At 39.6% G+C, this 18452-nt stretch overlaps 1 protein-coding gene across 1 annotated transcript in view; it reads right to left on the reverse strand.

Annotated features, from left to right (window-relative positions):
• The window catches only part of shisa8b (shisa family member 8b), a 44110-nt gene that overhangs the window by 4436 nt on the left and 21222 nt on the right, over window positions 1-18452 (reverse strand). The window contains exons 3-4 of the mRNA XM_042508651.2: window positions 18097-18221; window positions 4535-4648 (exon numbers count right to left, since the gene is read on the reverse strand). Coding sequence (XP_042364585.1) covers window positions 4535-4648; window positions 18097-18221 — 239 coding nt within the window. The remainder of the gene's footprint in view (window positions 1-4534; window positions 4649-18096; window positions 18222-18452) is intronic.

Genomic DNA, 18452 nt, shown 5'->3' on the forward strand with positions numbered 1-18452 from the left:
CGAGTACTGCTGGAACAGAGGCATAAAAAACTACAGAGACGGAAAACAGTAAGTGAAGGTTGAATAGAAGGAGGGGAGAATTTGACAGAAGATACCTAAAACGAAACGGTGAAATGCTTTGATAATACAGAAAACAACTTATGCAACAACATAATAAAGAAGTATAACAGCAGTGTTTCATGGGAAGGGTCAATGTGAGCCTTTACAAGCACAAAACATAAATTGGACTTGTGGACTTGTTGTCCACAAAATGTGAAATGTTAAATGAGTGGAAAGATAACATATAGAGAATCAGAGGAAGGGAAAGGACAGTCAGGATGAAGGGAACGGTTTGAAGAAGATCAAAGGGGAAAGCTGGTGATTTAAGTATTTCCAATTGGTGTATGCCCTCAGGATGAATAGTATAGCGGTATTTCTCTGTTGCTGAGCTGGAGAGGGCTGAAGGCAGGGGGAGCGATGAGGAGGGAGGAACCGAGGAATGAAACAGAGATGACGTAGGTAAAGGTATATGTGTGTGTTAGGATGTGTGGATGTAGCAGTGAAGGTTTATAAATACCCTCGCCCTAAGTCCGGAGCGTGCGCGGCAGCTATGCGTGTGTGTCACAGGCTAGCATGAATGTCACAGAGAATTATTTAAATAAACTAAAAACTGAGGTCATCGCCGCCAGCTTCCCAACTACACAAACAGTAACCTTGTCTCTATGTGTGTTTTCATCATTTTTGTCCAAAAGTCAGAGTCCAGTAGCAGCTGTTTGTTTTCATGTATTTTTCACATGCTCTTTTTTTAGCAGTTGAATTCATTTGCAAAAAAAAAATCTATAATATATATATATATATATATATATATATATATAAATATATATTAAAAAAACATACAAATGAACTTCAAAAATAAACATTCATATAAAGTTGTAAAATATTTGAATGTCTTGTTTTTAGGTGAAGCTGTCTATGAAGTAAGTATTCTTCCAACAGTATCTGAAAGTTTGGAGGGTCATATCTTTTATAACTATGTTTTCCGTGTGTTATATGTAACATAATGTTGTGATGATGCTGATATTTAATCCAAGACTTGTCCATCCATTCACTTGAACTCATATTACATTCTGTAATAAATCATGCATTAAATTATCATGAGACGTGCATTAGTTAAGTATAACTCAAAGTGGAAATAGTGGTTGTCATGCCTCTGTGCTGACATTCTGTTTTTGGGTTGCCTGTCCCGTTCATGAGAATGCAATATCTCAAAAATGCCTTGAGGTTTTTTTTTGTTTTTTTTTTTAAATTTGGCACAGTCAATCATGATCAATTCAACTTGGAATCTACAATGAACTTAATTTTTCTTTGGGTGTTCATAGGTCAAGTTCACTGTGACATGTTCTGTGTCATTCTTGTAAACCTATCTCAAGAATGCTTTCAGGAAATTTTGTCGAATTTGGCACACACGTCCACTTGGACTCAGTGATGGACTTATTGGAATTTGGTGGTCATAGGTCAAGGGCACTGTGACCTTTTCTGTCTCATTCTTGTGAATGCGTGTCAAGAACACCTGGTCTAAGTCACTGTGACCTGGTCTGTCTCATTTTTGAGAATGCAGTATCTCAAGAAGGCCTCCAGGGAGTTTCTTCAGATTTGGCACAAATATCCACTTGGACTCAACAATAAACTGATTATATTTTGGTGGTCACAGGTCAAAATTCAAGCATTCTCATTTTAAGCATGTATGAAGCCATTTAGTGCATATTCAGGACCCTTTAACTGGTTACTTTTTTATATTGAGCTAAATGAAAACAATAAAAAGCCATCTGGAGACAGCGTTTACAATTCATGAAGCTGACATAAATTAGCCAGCAAGTCAAAAGTCTGCAGATGAGAAGCTGTAGCTGTTCCTGGGGAAAGTAAATGTATGCAGCGTGTAAAGAGGATTGTTGTTCATTCAACCTTCTATGGATAATAAAGGTTCAAATTGACCTTGACAAGCAGTGATTTGCCTTGGGCTTAGTTGTAGAGGATTGTTTTGTTTTCATGCGTTACCTGTGTTTTGATGTAGAATTCAAGGACAATAACGTGTGGGTGTGTGTGTGTGTGTGTGTGACCTTTCCCGACATGAAACGTTCTGTACAACCACCTGATAAAAACCCTACAGCTTCCCCTAAAGGCTGTAGTAGCTTTGTAGTTACATCACAGATCTCTTACAAAGCCTCATCCGTGGGCATTTTTGCTTCACATTGTGTCCCTGTTCACACTCAATAGTTAACTCAATAGTGAGTAAATTAGGTTTTCAGACAGTCACGAAGCATCATTACAGTGTGACCATGACTGGTGTGGTAGTGCATAACATATTTGACACATTAAATAAATGTGAGGCTTACCATTGACAAATTTCTAGCTAAAAGGGTAAGGCTGCAGGGATTGTGCAATATGTGTTGTGTGCAAAGTATTTGCAATGTTTTGTATGTGCATTTTGGAATATCTGCAATGTATTGGTGTGGTTTGGTACAACTAGTGCTGTTTTGTCAATATATATATTGATTTAATTGCGGTGGAGGCATTCATGGGCGCAGCATCTGGGTTCAAGACAAATTTCCCTACAGGGACAATGAAGTATATCGCATCGTAACTTATTTAAGTTTAAAGATCATATATTTAATGTGCAAGCAGACAACTCTTCAACTACCACTTTCACAAAAACTATATCCTCTTCTATACCCTCTTCCTTTGAGCTGTAAAGCAAACCTTCATTTTCCCAGAAGATTGTATCCGGTGGTGAACAGAATTGCATATCGAAAGTCAGACTGATAGAAAATCAATCTAAACACTGATCGTGTCAGGCTTTTAACCAGAACCCTGTTATATGTATATGTATATGACCAGGTCATATTATTCCAGTTTCAGCCTCTTTACACTTGCTCCCGGTATGTTTTAGAAAAGATTTTAAGATTTTACAGATGGCTTTTAAGGATACTCATGGACTCCCACCCCAATTAAGGATTGTTAATTCACATTTATTCCATACATTAACTGATATGTAAGAAAAGATCTCAGTAACATAAAACATTCATTTCAGAATCATGCATATACTCAGCCTCTCTGAACACACAGCTGTACCTACTCTCATAGAAAAAGCAACAAGAACAACAACAACAACAAGAACAAGAAGAAGAAGAACAACAACAACAACAACTCATGTTTCTCCCCCGAGGTTGTAAATGTGGCATAAATACCACCAGACCATGCAGCAGCTTGTAAATATTTGCATCTGATGACAAGTTGGTTAAAAAAACCCTTCACATTTCCATGAGAATATGTACTGTTCTGCATCGGCCTAAATGTATAATACGTCCTGTAGTAATTTATGCATTATATCATCATGAGTCATTCCTTTGTTAGGCATTGCTTATGACTTACCGTACCCTAATTGTAAAGTGTTTATTATAATGAAAAAAAGTGATAAAAATGCAACAGACACTTCAATTTTCATTCTTTTGTGGGCATTCTTGAGGGAATTACACTTAAAATTTGGACACTAAATGAAGTGGTTGAAAGTACATGAACTAAAAGAGAGTAAATATTGTTAACAACTAGAGGCTGCAAGGCCTTCTTGATTTAAAGGGTTGTAAGAAAACCTTTTTTAATATGCACAGTAGGCCTATTTCTCAGAATTTCATTCATCTATTTTATTTTATTTTATTTTATTTTATTTTATTTTATTTTATTTTATTTTATTTTATTTTATTTTATTTTTTAAAGTTCCTACAAATATCAGGGAAGCTCATATTTGATGTAGTATTTACAGGAAATAATCCTCTCACAATTCAACCTAATCACTCATTTTACATGAATTCCCTGCAGTTGTTTCATGAACTGTTTTGCTTAACTGTACAGTTTATCAGTATTTCTGTCCTGTTGTTGCGATGCATGCGATATAAAAATGACATATCCATAAAATATATCTATTAGTCAGGGGTCGCCAGAGCCACTGTTCAGTTACACATGCTACCCACATTGTTATTACACAAAGCTAGTTGGAAATCAGCGAAGAATACCTTTAATTTAAAGTTTTATTTTGCTGTAGTTGGAACCAAATCACCAGTCACATAGTTTACATAAGGTTTTTCCCCCGTAGAGCTCCAGTGCTGCTTCCATATATATATATTATAAAGCTCTGTCCTTTGCAGTGATCTGCGCTGCCTCGTTAGAATCTGCACAGCGATCCTAGCCTTAATAAGATCACAGCGTTCAATCAAAGGTTTCAGTGCTATGCTTATCCGTAGGCCATGAAGAACAGTGGAGTAAGTCTACTGTAATCAATCAATCACTCAGTCACATTTAGAGACGATTCCATTATCTAATAGCACAGTGGCAGACAGGAACAGCGTGGGCTCCTCTTTAAGATCAGCTCACAGTTTGCCAAGAGGCACAGAGACCCTTGTCAGTTGACAGCTCCTGTACTGCCAGCCTACTGTACTCTAAAGGTTACTGTGTCAGCTGGAGTCAGCATCAGATTGTGTGTGTGTTTATGTGTCTGACTTACCCACAGCTTTGAGGGAGGTATATTTGTTGAGTCCCACTGTGCTGTGGTTGCTGTGCGGGTGTGGAAGCCCTTGTCCAAATGGCCCGTACGCTGAGTTATTCAGCTGGTACTGTTCTGGTAGGAGACAAGCAGAGACAGAGGCTGGTGATTACAGTATCCAAGAGCAGGGATGCTCAGCTTGCTTTGCTTCGGGGCCACTTTTGCAAAAATGACAGGAGCCCAGGGGCCAGTCACACCAGCCCGATACATGTTTCTAGAGTTTTGGGACATTTCTCGGAATTTAGGATATTTACAGGATTTAAAGACATTTCTCTGATTTTTCATGGTTTTAGGATTTCAAGACATTTCTAAGATCTTAGGATGTTTCTCAGGTTTTACTACATTTCTAGGATTTTAGGTCATTTCTATAATTTCAGGACGTTTCTAAAATTCTGAGAAATTTATAGGATTTTAGGAAATTTATAGGATTTTGGGACATTAGGGGCTTGGTTAGGACCTCTGTCAGGGGTGCAGGGGATCCTCCACTGGCACTTTTTATGATGAACAAGCTCTATTTTGAAGGTGTTTTATCCACTCTGGCATCTTATGAATACTAAAAGTACAAAAACAATTCCTAGTGCGAATCATTCTATTTTTTATTGTGAATTAGAAAGTGGTTGGGGGTCACCTGGCACCCAATCGGGGGCCAGATTTGGTCTGTGGGCCAAAAGTTGAGAATCACTGGTCTAGTGTGTATGTCCTGTCTCATAGGTCCTATACATTGCCACAAAAAGGGGACAAGAAAATGACCTGAAAACTAGTTATTTTATTAAAAACCAAAACAAGAGGAAAATGTCCAGAAAACTGTATTCATAATTAGTATAATATATATTTTTAAAAAAATTACAGAAAAATAAGTAAGGTTTTTTTCCTCCAATTTCATGATTTTTATTTTTATCTTTTGGATTTTGTTTTGCATTTTACTTTTGCTCTTTTGCTTATTTTAAGGTAATTTTCTTGTTCCTTTTAACTAAATTCCAGCAAATTTTTGGGCCATGTCTTCTTAAGTTGCTCATTGCCCTCTCTCTATCTTTTGAAAGAAATGTAAACAAATTTGCAGGTTTCAAAGGGTTAAGCCAGGAAGGAATCCTGGGGTGCCACTTTAAACAGAAGACACTTGGTGACATAACGTGGAAGAGTTTGATCACTCGACCTTTGTCATTGCTTGGATGTCGGCCCCTTGTGTCATGTCCCTAAAGCTCATATTGGTTGTACTGGGAAGCTCTCAGGTGGTAGTGTTTACTGTGGATGCTTCCCATGAAAGCATGTCCCTTTTACCTCGAGGCTGGTGACTCTGGGTGAGACAGCGGTCCCAGACCCTGACGGCCAGCCAGTCCCATGCTAAATGAACTGAGGTTAATGAACAATGGAACAAAGTGGCTGAGAGAGTGAAGCCCTGGCTATTAGCATTAATGAAGTCCACTGATGCAGCCAGTGCACTTGATGCCAGCCTCGGGGATAGATGGGCACACATGTAGCGCTCACGAATGTCCTCACTTACACACACACACACACACACACACACACACACACACACACACTTACATGCAGACAACATGCTTTGTAAGGTCATTTAGAAGAGATGAAATTATTGCTTTTACATCTATAAAGTGTGTGTGTGTGTGTGTGTGTGTCAGGGCATCTTTGTATGTTTATTGATATGCTCGGCAAGCTGATGTGCCATGTACAGGTTTATTTGTGCAGAAGTGTGTGTTTTTGTAGCAGTGGAAGAAGCACGGCATCAGAGACAGAAGATTTCATCACATCTGTGCTGAGAAATAGGTGTACACGGCACAACTTCTGAATACTAATGCTCACACGAAAGAGACACACAGAGCGAGAGTCATATGTGGTTAAGATGATGCAAAGACGAGAGCTGGTTAAAGAGAGAGAGAGAGAGAGAGAGAGAGAAATAGAGAGAGAGAGAGAGAGAGAGAGAGAGATGTGGAGGATGTTCTGGTGGAATAAATTAGAAAATGATGCTGAAGCCAGAGGGGTGGAGAAATGTCAGGAGTTAGTCTTTACAGTAACCACATTTGCACTTACAACTCTCTGAGCCTCTACCTTAATCACTGCTCACACACACACGATGCATATTACAACATGTGAAACATCCTCTGAGCTAATCAGCTTAAACTACAGTGCACAGCACATCGATAGTAGTGTGTGTGTGTGGGTTTGTGTGTGTGTGTGTGTGTGCGTGTGTGTGCGTGTGTATGTAATTTGGTGGTGCTGACCTCTCAGCATGTGCCAGATTAGTGGATTTTGTGGAAAAAGTCTTTTTTCTACTGACATCATCATCATTACCACTATCTTCATCATCATCCTCATCATCTACTACCAAAGGTATGATGTCACAGGGACAGTAAATAACACACTGGTACCTTATATTACCTGGTTGTCATGAGAAGCTCAGATTTCTAAAGTGTGTGTGTTTGTGTGTGTCCTTTCAAAATCAGATAGATAGCATTGGTCTAAATGCTCCTCACATTCAATAATAATTCCACTTATTAACTAATAACTGGTTGTCCTTTGGATTTTTTTTTTTTAATTATTTTTTCTAGATTCTTGTTGAATTTTTATGCCTCTGTACCGGAAGCAGCTGTGGCCGGACGCATTATTTTTTCAGGTTGACTGATCATCCCATTCTTGTGAACGTGCACAAATACAGTGTTCCTACAGCTGCAAGCAAGTAGGATTTAAGATTATCTGAAACTTTTTTTCTGAATGAAATTTGAAAACAATTTTACAAAATAAATAGAAGAAATAAAAAACATGAACTTACAGGTATTACTTAGCGATGGGGAGAATTTTGCCCAAATGATTGCAAATGCAAGAAGCATTCTGTAAATGATTATTTTTGTTTATTTATCAACTATTTTAAGATTTTTCAAATTATAAAATCCACATCATAAGACTTTTGAAATATTGATATTAGACATTTTAATACCAACTAAGGCTGTATTTCTAGATTAATGAATTCAATGCCTTTTAAAGACTTTTTAAGGATCTGCGGGAATCCTGAAATATCCACTTTGAGTGAAAGTATGTGTGACCTTGTCTGTTGCATTCTCCATACCATACCAATCCATGCTATAATAACCTGGGCTATTGCAAGTCAAGCATCGTAGGTTAAAGTCCATGGCCATATGTCAATATCTAAGTGGCCTAAAGGATTTGGGGCTTTTGACAAAAACATTCGGGGCTTGAGCCCCAGGAGCCACCCCTTGATCTGCTACTGTTGGTGAGTTATCTCCAAAAATCAACCAACTTTTTACCATGTTGAGCCACACACTCCATGAATAAACTTTATTGGAAATGGGCATGCTGATGTTCTCATGCCCGTGTGCACATACTCTCACCCACGCAGAAATACAAACAAGACCAATTAATGAGTCCATCTACTCAACAAAACCCTCTTTTCGGGTACAAGGTTTCAGGAATTGTGTAATGGAGTGAGTATGTAAGTGTGGTAAGTTTGTGTGTGTGTGTGTGTGTGTGTGTGCATGCATGCGTGCAAGCCAATTCATAAAACAGGAACTGAGGGAATTAGGAGAGGTTCTGGTTTGGGGTTGTGGATGTTAAATTCCAGCATGGTTGCACATATTAATTTCTCCATTAAGCACCACGAAGTGAACGTCTGGCTTCGGGATCTTTTAAGCGCAGAACAAGAGGGCAGGAGCGCTGCTTAATGAGTTATATAATATCTCGTCTCTCAGAGGGAACTGCAGGCAGCGGTCCATTAAGGTGTAAGGCGGCGAAGATCAGGGTTCCTTTGTATCATCTGTCTAAATGATTCAGGAGTGTGGAGACAGCCTGACAGATCTGAGGGATGGAGAGAACGACTCGGTCCAGAGTGGAGGTGGTCACGTGTGTGTGTGTTACTGTTGCAAGTAAAAGTCCTGCATTCAAGTCAAAGTCTACCAGCAAAATGTGCTTACACTGTGCAAAATGGCCCCATTAACAGAGTTCAATTATGGAGCCTTTAAGGTCCCCAAAGATTTTCTTTTTGTGCCTCCGCACTGGCGATAGTCCCATATGTCTGTCTGTCCCATTCTTGTGACTGCTATATCTCAAAAACACCTTTAGGGAATATCTTCGAATTTAGCACAAACATTTGAGTGGACTCAGTAATGAACCGATTAGGTTTTGCTTGTCAAAGGTCAAGGTAATGGTGACCATGCATTTGTCTCATTCTTGTGATAGTGATATATCAAGAAGACCTAGAGGAAATATTTTCAAATTTGACACAAGCATTCACTTGCCTTGAGGGAGTTTCCTCAAATTTATCAAAAACGTCCACTTGGACTCAAGAATTCATATGCTCAAATTTCACGAAAGTTTCTCATAGGATGTAATGATGAGGTCAAACGACAACTGTGACATCATAATGTTCTACAAAAACAGAATTTCTTTCTCTATTTTATCAATTCACATCTCTCCACCATTTTTAAAATGTCCTCAACATCTTCAATAGTCATACCTTGCTTGAACTACACTTCACTGCTCCCACGATCTCTGTTGGTACTGCTCCTTTTTGTCCAGTCTGGTCTCAAATACCGCCACTTTGACAGTGTTTTCAGCTTCCTATCCCAAAGCTAAAAGCCACCATCGCTTCAGCATAGTACGCCCATGGAAAGCATTTGTTGAGATTGCGGCCAAACAGAACTGGTTGCGTTGTTATTGTATGCCTCTGGACGGCACCTGCCACATCAGCCTAATATGCGGACAACAGTGTCACTTGAGAATTCAGCTGGACTGGACTTGTTGTGTGTGCATGACACGCCACAGAATGGTGTCAGGTTGAAACACTGAGGGTAACGACGTAATATAAGTAGCAAGAGGGTGCCTATACGGCGCATTGGAGGGGTGGTGGATGGCTCCAACAAACCCTGGACTTTCATGTGGGAGTCTACTGTTTGCTTCCCATCTGAAAAGGAGTTTTGTTTTCTACACCTTATCATGTGCCTCCTTCCCCTAACCCTAAACATCTGTGCCAGCATGTGCATATCCTGACATCCCTATGTTGGTTGCCGTAGGGATGTCAACATAACCACGTGCTGAGCCATCCCACCATGTGTATTTGTTGACATCACAGTAGCAGTATCCTGGAATGTAAAGAGCAGATGCAGAAGAATACCTAAAACTGACATTTAGACGTGGAAGTCCACTGCAAAGTGGCAACATGTGACTGGGATGAGAATGTGTCGTTTTGTCCGCATGCACAAGCTTTCAGAAAAAGTGTACAAATATAGACAAATGAATGCATGCAGAGTATGGACAGAAGGCTCCATCCTTGTCTGTGTACATATCTAATGTTGACTATAAATGAGCCTTAAGAAAACCAAAATGGAGCCTTTACCTGATTGTGCCAAAACAACAGAAATATCTGTAGTTTTTTACTTTTTAAAAAAAAACCTAATAATAGTTTCTAAAGCTATTCCACACAGACATAAAAGGTTTACTTATTGGCAGTTTTTACATGAAAAGAAGGATATATTCTCCCCTTATCATATGAAGTTAGGTTATCAATGAAATAACAGTGTTATTTTACACTGTGCTGGATAGTTTGCCTCTCCAGCTTGTCTGGAAGTAGTTAACTGAGTTTAGTAGAAGCACTAATGATTCATTTGTCAGGTCAGCACAAAGTTTTTATGACTTAAAGTAGGTTTTGATTTGACGAGGTTCTCCTCTCTCTCATGCACACACCTTTATCATCTGCCTGCTGTTTTTAGCGACATCCTATTGTGAGTGCTCATGACCATGAAACACAAAGACAAGCAGAGAGGTCACTCATTTCTGAATACACAGTGTGTGTTTTGTGTATATATGTGCATCTCCAAGTGGGTGTGAAAGAACGCATAAAAGGAAACTTAAGCGCTGTGGGGAAAGTGATGAAGGAGAGAGTGCATTGCATGGTGTCCCCGTGTGTCAGCATGGGAGTGCGATGGTATGAATAAGGGGAATAAAGTGAGAAAGCTAGTGTTTCTGTCATGGGTGAGATCACATGTGAGAGTCTGTGTGCATCTTCATTTACCGCAGCAGAGGCAGAGCAGACAAACACAACCCTCTCCCACCCCTATGTACTTATTAATCCCCACTCTGTGCGATCTGCTGAGTCAGTCATACATACACGCCTTTCTTTTGTTAGAATAATCAACATGACACGAGCAGGAGAGCAAAGATTCAAATGGAGATTATTAATTTACAAGAAAAAGTAGTTTCCCTCTTATGACCCCGGGGGAAGAGTTCAGAAACATTTTGGAGGAGATGAGGGCTCAGAGAGTAACTCTTCTGACAGCTGGGGTAAAATAAAAAAATAAGTAAAATTTTTTTTTTAAAAAGTGAGAGAAAAAAAAGGTGAAATGTGTGTTAAGAAGAGTGATTTGTTACTAGGTCATGCTACTTCTGCAGTCGTCTTTGATAAATAGGTCATTGCTTTTTGCTTCAAGCTGTCTTTTTGCACTGACTCATGTTTGTGGGAGACTTTTAGGCCAAATATTTGCCTCCTGTCCTCAGTTCACATTAGCTGCTGATGGTTCATGTGAATCAGAAAAAAACAACACAACATCTCTGAGTTTAACATTCTCTGACTTTTTGACTTTTCTAACCGTTAAAAGCACAGTGATACAGAAGTTAGAGCATCTTTAGTAGAGTACCCCAGGAATGAGTCCTAAAACCCAGAAATGCATTTTAGCATCTCCAGTTCTCTTGTCTCAAAGTCAGTGGTTATCTGACTGGGTTTTTGGTTAGATGTCTGAAATAAGGTCTGTGGTTAACACAAGCCTAAGAGACTTTGACGTTGTGTTCTAGGGCATAAATTATTTCAATAAATACCCCTCTGTGAACTTTGAAGCTTTTATGTTTCTTAAAAAGGTGGTTACTACCAAGGAGCTAAACAAGACTACAGAACGTCATCACAGGAGTGGTGTTCATTTGTGAAGATTATTTCACTGACCAAAGTGTGTAAATATCATTAATGTTTGTTTGCCAAGGAACTTAGTTTCGGTAGTGATCTAAAATCCAATAGGTTTTTTGGCAAAGGAACCAGGGCGAAGTTGACTTTCTCATCGGCCTACAGAAAAATGTCATCCCTGCAACACATTGGTTCTGTCCAATCGTGTTGTCGCCTGACGCCTACCAGAGGTGTTTTATGTGATCTTATACCAAAAGAGCTGTCAAAGCAATGGTGTTTTAGGTGTTCGAAATCAGAACTGACTGGAATACCTTGGTGAAGTTAGTGGAATATTTATCATTTATTCCTGATGATCTGCCTCAAATATAAAGCACTCTTCATTGTGGGGTCATGAGATTTTGTGGGCGAGGAAACATAAAATATAATGCCGACAGTATATTAAAATGTATCCCTCCTCCATTGTTTTTCTGCAGTTTAACATATAAGATGTGACAGTTGATTCTTATTGTAGGCTATTTGTCCCGCACCTTTTCCACTGTGATTGGACAGCAGGGTAAAAAGTGACAGTGAGGAGCATTTTACCCAAAGTTAAATAACTCTCGGTGACCGGAGAACAACACCAAATTTTCAGAAGAGACACTTACCGCTTAATCAGGCAAATGGTCTTTGTAGCATACTGTCTATGGCTTATGGTGGCATATGAGTTTACCCTTTGGAGGTCTCTTATGTGTGGTTGTTTTTTGTTCTTCTGTGATGATTGGAGAGCTTATTCCTTTGACATTAATTGGCAAACTAGAACACTTGTAGGTTTCTATGCTGCCCTGTATGGTCCTAAAAACAAGAACCGTCACATTTTCAGAATTTTGCCATCGTCTGATCAGTTTTCATGACATGTCTACATCAGACCAGTTAAGACTGCAGCAGTAAACCCCCACACATGAATTAAGCAACAGTCTTTTTATTGCTTTTGCATTAAACTTCTAATTTGTCATTTGTTTTTTCTTTAAAGTAAAGCCATAGAAACAACAACAGCAGACCAGCACTTGCCTCCAATCAGTTCAAATGTGTTTAATTACTGTGTGTAAAGAGCATTACTTTTTCCAAAGGCCACGGCCTGCCATCTTGTCTACAATGGAAAAACCAATACTGTTCATCTGTTTTCTGCCCAGGCAATCTATGGAGTGTTCCACTTTGTCCTGTGGCTCAATTAGGGACTGCTTTGCATCACATTTAGTGAGTGCCAGCTTAAATTCACTCTGCATCTTAGACGAATAAAGCAAAAAAGATAACCCCCGTCAGGCAGGGAGTTAATTCATGATGCGTCGACCTTCAACCTGTAAGTTTTCTTAAAACCATGCTATGACCAAAAACAATACATGTGTGCAGACAGCTTTCAGATGGTGTGTTGTACAACAGTCTTAGGGCAAAGCTGTGATTTCAAATAGAAGTTTTCCTTCTAAACACTACCTGTCATATTGAGTTTGGACGCGATACAATGAGGACTTTAGTTTTGTTTTATTGGTACAAAGCAGCCTGCTGGACAAACTTTTTTGCCATCTGTTTTTATTGATCGCAAACAGCCAGTGGACATTTTCCTCCTCTCGGAAGAAGCGGGGGTAATGTGCATAAATTTGGAACTCATTAGCATCAATAGGTATCATCATCACCACTAATTTTTGTGCCAAGTCCCCTGTCTTTCACTAGACTGTCACTTCAAATTAAGAAGTGGACTCAGTCATGTCCCTGCCTACGGTACATTTAATTACTTATAGTATTCTTTATGCCTCCACGCTGGTGAAAGCCGAGGCCAGAGGCATTATGTTTTTGTTTTCAGTTTGTCCAAAAGTTTCTGTTGGTCCGTCCGGCCCATTATTATAAACGCTATATCTCCAGAATGCCTTAAGGGAATTTCTTCAAATTTAGCACAAACATCCACTTGAACTCAAGGATGAACTTTTTAGATTTTCGTGGTATCATAAAGTAAAGATTATTGTGACCTTGTCTGTCTAATTGTAACTTAAGGAATGTTCTTCAACTTTGGCACAAACGTTCAAGTAGACTTAAGGATGAGCAGATTAGATTTTGGTGGTCAAAGGTCAAGGTCACGATGACCTTGCATCCATCTATTCTTGTGAAAGTGTTATCACACAAACACTTTAAGTGATTTTTTTCAAATTTGACAGGCATTCATTTGGCCTCAACAATGAGCTTATTAGAATTTGGTGCTCAAAGATCAAGATCACTGTGACCTTACATTCGTCTTATTCTCGTGAATGCAACATCTGAAGATGGCCATGGAAGGAATTTCCTCAGATTTGGCACAAACGTCCATGACGACTAAAGAACAAACTGATTAGAGTCTGGTGGTCGCAGGTCAAAGGTGAAGGTCATGGTGACCTCATAAAACATGTTTTTGGCCATAAGTCAAGAATTTTTACACTCAAATTTTTCACTCAAATGTATAATGATAATGTTCTGACATTTTATATCCAAAAGGTCAAATGTCAACTTCACTGTGACATCATAATGTTCTGGAAAACCCCTTTTCTGGCCATTACTCAGCAATGTAACTCAAGAACAGAAGGGAAGATCTTTGGTCTAGTACTAAATTGTGACACTCCGGGGGGGAGGTGTTTGTGAAACGTTTTCACAGACGTGTGTAAATATCAACTGTAAGTGCAACTTGCCTGGGGTGCAGAGGCATAGGACCACATGGTGGTTCTAGTTTGCAACATGCAAGCCCCTGAGACTCGACCCCAAACTTTAAGAACACGCAGTAGTTTAAGGATGTCTAACCCTGAGAAGCTGCTGGATAACTGTATCCCCGAGCAGTCAGTGGTTCTCAGCAGAAAAAAATAGTAAATTAAAGCTATGCCAATGTGTGTGCCCGCAGCAGCGCTTGTACTTCATGCCGCCCCTGCATAGGTTGGTGCCCCACTTGGGCCACCCCAGTAAAAAAAAAAAAAAAAAAATCTGGATGCACTACAGCTGTGTTTGCATTTTATTTTGACCAGGAGGTGATCGATGGTCATGCAGCCATGACACAATAGATTTTTTCCCCAACCAAACATAACAAACAGCTAATTTCAACACACTAAAAATCAGCCAGCAGAGATCCTGTTAGCTGCTGAGATCAACTGATATATGTCCATTAATATTTATGATGTGATAACTGCAGGGGCATGAAGTTCTGTAGTATCTGAGGATTATAGAACAGCCACTTAAGTTACACTATGAACTCCCTTTTTCTATTCATTCCATTATAATGATTGATAGATTTCTTAAGCACGCAGTTGGGTGCTTCTTACTGTTCTGCAGGACTCAAGTTTCCTGGAGGACAAAAACAAAAAGGCTGCTGCTGGCTGTTTTCCTCTTTTTTTTTTTTTTTACATGTTATTCCCAGCTTGCGAATCTGCTGCCCTTTTCAAGTGAATACGATCAATAAAACACTCCAGATTAAAGGGTCCACTTGATGCAGTGTGTCACATCATGTCATTAGCAGTGTGTGAAATTCCACATAGCAAGAGATGAGAGATGGACTCAGCAGGAGGCCTCTCATATCAAACACTCTGCCCCTCTCCCTTCCTTTGAAACACACGCCCACATGTTCACATGCAAAAATGCTAATCCATATGCATAGCTCATTTGTACATACCAAATTAAACAACAGTCCAAAAATTAAAGATATGACAATGTCTTTTGCTGGGGAGTGGCAGGTACCTGCTCAAAATCCATGTTACATACTGGCTGTTCGTATCTGCATGTTTAGTGAATGTATGGAAAATGGCACATGCTGCCTGTAGGGGTGCAGCCTGCTTACATTAACATACTAATTAAACTGTGTACGTGTGCATGTGTGTGTGTCGTGCAGCAGTGTTGCACGTGCAACAAGCATGTGTTCTACTTTCAGGGGAAGATGCTCTATTGTTCAACTCTCACTCTGTCCTCAGCCCTACCGAAATAAGTCTCACCAGCCAACAATGTGTAACATTTCAGACGCTCTGTGCATTGTTCTGTGTTTAATCTGCGTCACCACTGCCAATTCAACTCGATCAGTTTTCAGACTGTTCCCAGTAAATGCTGAAACAGTGTCTGAGCAGAGAGCAACATTCACTGTCAGTTAACCCTTTGAAACCTGGAGCAACATCACTTTTCTTGCGCTGCTTTTAGATGCCTTTCACGAGTATTTAAACCTTCAAACCCCAAACACATCTATGTGATTTATTTGAAAAAAAGAAAAGAAAAGAAGGGAAAAAAGACAGTAAGCAACTTTGCAAGACATTTCAACAAATTGCTAGAAATTGAAAAACTGCTTTTCAAAAATGTCTAGGGAAAATAAAAAAATAGACAAAACTTTACTTGTTATGATCATAATTTCGTATTTGAAATTATGTCACAAAATTGTTATAATTTTCAAGGTAATTTCCTTGTTGTTTTTTTGAAACGTCCTTTTTTTTAAAAACTAATTGCCTGCTATATTTTCATATATATATTTTGCTTTATTTTTTTGTTGCTCATTGCCTTCTTCCCATGTTTTTGAAAGACATCAAAGAGTTAAACCAAATTAACCTCAAATGAAAGGTCAACCATGGCTGGTACTAAAACAGTTTTGCAGAAAATACAGTAATTCACATCACTGGTGTAAGATATCAAGTAAGCTGCATAATATATGATTGACAGCTTTGTGCTTCCGGAAGCCTCTAGGACAGTTTCACGTAAAAAAAATAAATCTGTGTTTTTCAGACGCTGGTCGTCGCAGAGGGGCTGCAAACTACAATGGCCAAAATGAAAACATGAATGTCCCTATCAAGAGTCAGTGTTTGGTTTGTCTGTTCTGGGCTACTGTAGAAACATGGAGGTGCAACAATGCAATCTCCACAAATGAGGACTCCCTATGCAGATATAAACAGCTCACTCTAAGGTGACAAAAACACAACAATTCTTGTTTTCAGGTGATAATACACTAAAAAAAACATACTTATTATATTCCATTTCTGCTGGTGTATCCTCCTAAATCTGACACACAGGACGTGAAAAAGTAATCAGCTCTGGTGGCAGTGTAGTAATCTGAAAGATGGTGACTGATGGTTCAGTAGAGAAATGAAGCACTTGAGATAATTTGTGAGATAAAATGTGTGTGTGTGTGTGTGTGTGTGTGTGTGTGTGTGGGTGAGAGGTTAAGAGAGAAGGAGACCTGTGTGAAAGAACGGCAGACTGGAAGAACGACTTTTTCTTGTTTTAGTCGGTGTGTGTATTTTTTCAGTACATGTGATGTTACTGACAGTGCAAAAGACTAGTAAGATTGAGATTGTTTGGGTTTTGCAAAGTAGCTTGTCTCAGTTTCTTCCTGACGTTATTTTAATAGAGTTGACAGAGCACTGAGAGTTTTATTGCTGTTTGGGGTTTTTCATCTACTCCGTGAACCTCAGTCTGTATACAAAAAAAAATTCTCACTTTACCAAAGCAACTGATCGAGCTGTTGTTGAAATCCTCTGTCATGAAAATTAAACAGAGTGAAAATCTTTACATGTGCAACCCTGCACATGAAACTGTTATTATGCAAATAAGGAAAAAGAGAAACATGCAAATTGAGCTGATCACTAAGTGCTCCATGTATGCTGTTTGTTGAGCTCCTCTGAAGCTGTGTCTTTTGGTTTAGTCATATTGCATTGGAGCATGATACTCGCATCATCACACATACACAAACATAAACAATGGTGCTATACCTTACCATCTTACACCAGCACATGCACCGATCAGCCACAAATTTTAAAAACGCTAGTGGGTGAAGAAAATAACATTGATCATCTTACAATACAATGTTCTGCAGAGAAGCCTTGGGTCTTTACAGACTGCCCCCTTATGACAATGAGACCTTCTGAGCAGTACAGTGCACCATGTTACACCACAAAAACTGCTCAAGCATGACCCAAGAAACATGACAAAGAGCTCAAGGTGTTGACCTGGCTTTAAAATTCCCCAGATCCAAATCTGATCGAGCATTTGTGGGATGTGCCGGTACCTCAGAGGTACCCCCAATATACACTGGGGCTTCCTAGGATCAGATTTGGCTCTGACATGTCGAGAAATTGACACAAGAACTGTGTGGGTGTCCTGAGGTGTCTGGCATCAGGGCGTTGGCAGTGGATCCTTTGAATCCTATGGGTTGTGAAGTGAGGTACCAGCACGTGCCAAGAATATTCAATCAGATCAGGATCTGAAGAATTTGGGGGTCAAGTTGATGCATTTAGCTCTTTGTCATGTTCCTCGGGTCATTCCTTAGCAGTTTTGACACGGAGCACCATCCTGCAGAGGGGGCCACTGCCATTAGGGAGTGCTGATTCCATTAGGGAGGGTACTTGGTCTGCAACAGTGTTTGTGTCGGTGGAACATGTCAAGAGGCATTCACATAAATGCCAGAGCAAAATTTCCCAGCACAACATTTGCATAGTGACAAGATAATGGTTCTTATTTTTTAGCTAATCTGTGTGTATCCAGGTTTTCTACTGCAGATATTAACACTGGTAGTGTAATGTGTGTAACCATGAATTTACCTGTGTATTATGTGTGTACAGTATGTGCGTGCATGCTCTGTCTCTGGACTCACCACTCCTGCTGCGCAGCATCCTGGCTGAAATGCCGTTGGCTCTCCCTCCACTGGGCGAACTGGCCACGGCATTTTCCACCGAGCTCACCTCAGCTCCCTGCTGCTTCAGCAGGTCTGTCAGGGTCCTGAAGAGCAGCACACACACATACACACACTGAAACAAGGTGGATTCAAGACTTCACATTTAAATGACAGAAAAAAAGAAAAAAAATGTGCCCTGATTACTACATCTGTCAGTCAGTGAACGAGATAACAAACATCATCTGTTATCCAGATGTGTATAGTTGGTCTCCTGAGAGAGCTTTCCTGAACAGCTGGAACACCACACGTACACATACACACACTAACACACATGC

The sequence above is a fragment of the Plectropomus leopardus genome, chromosome 19 (assembly GCF_026936395.1).
Source record: "Plectropomus leopardus strain MGB_pleo_1.0 chromosome 19, ASM2693639v1, whole genome shotgun sequence".
Classification (NCBI taxonomy): Eukaryota; Metazoa; Chordata; class Actinopteri; order Perciformes; family Serranidae; genus Plectropomus; species Plectropomus leopardus.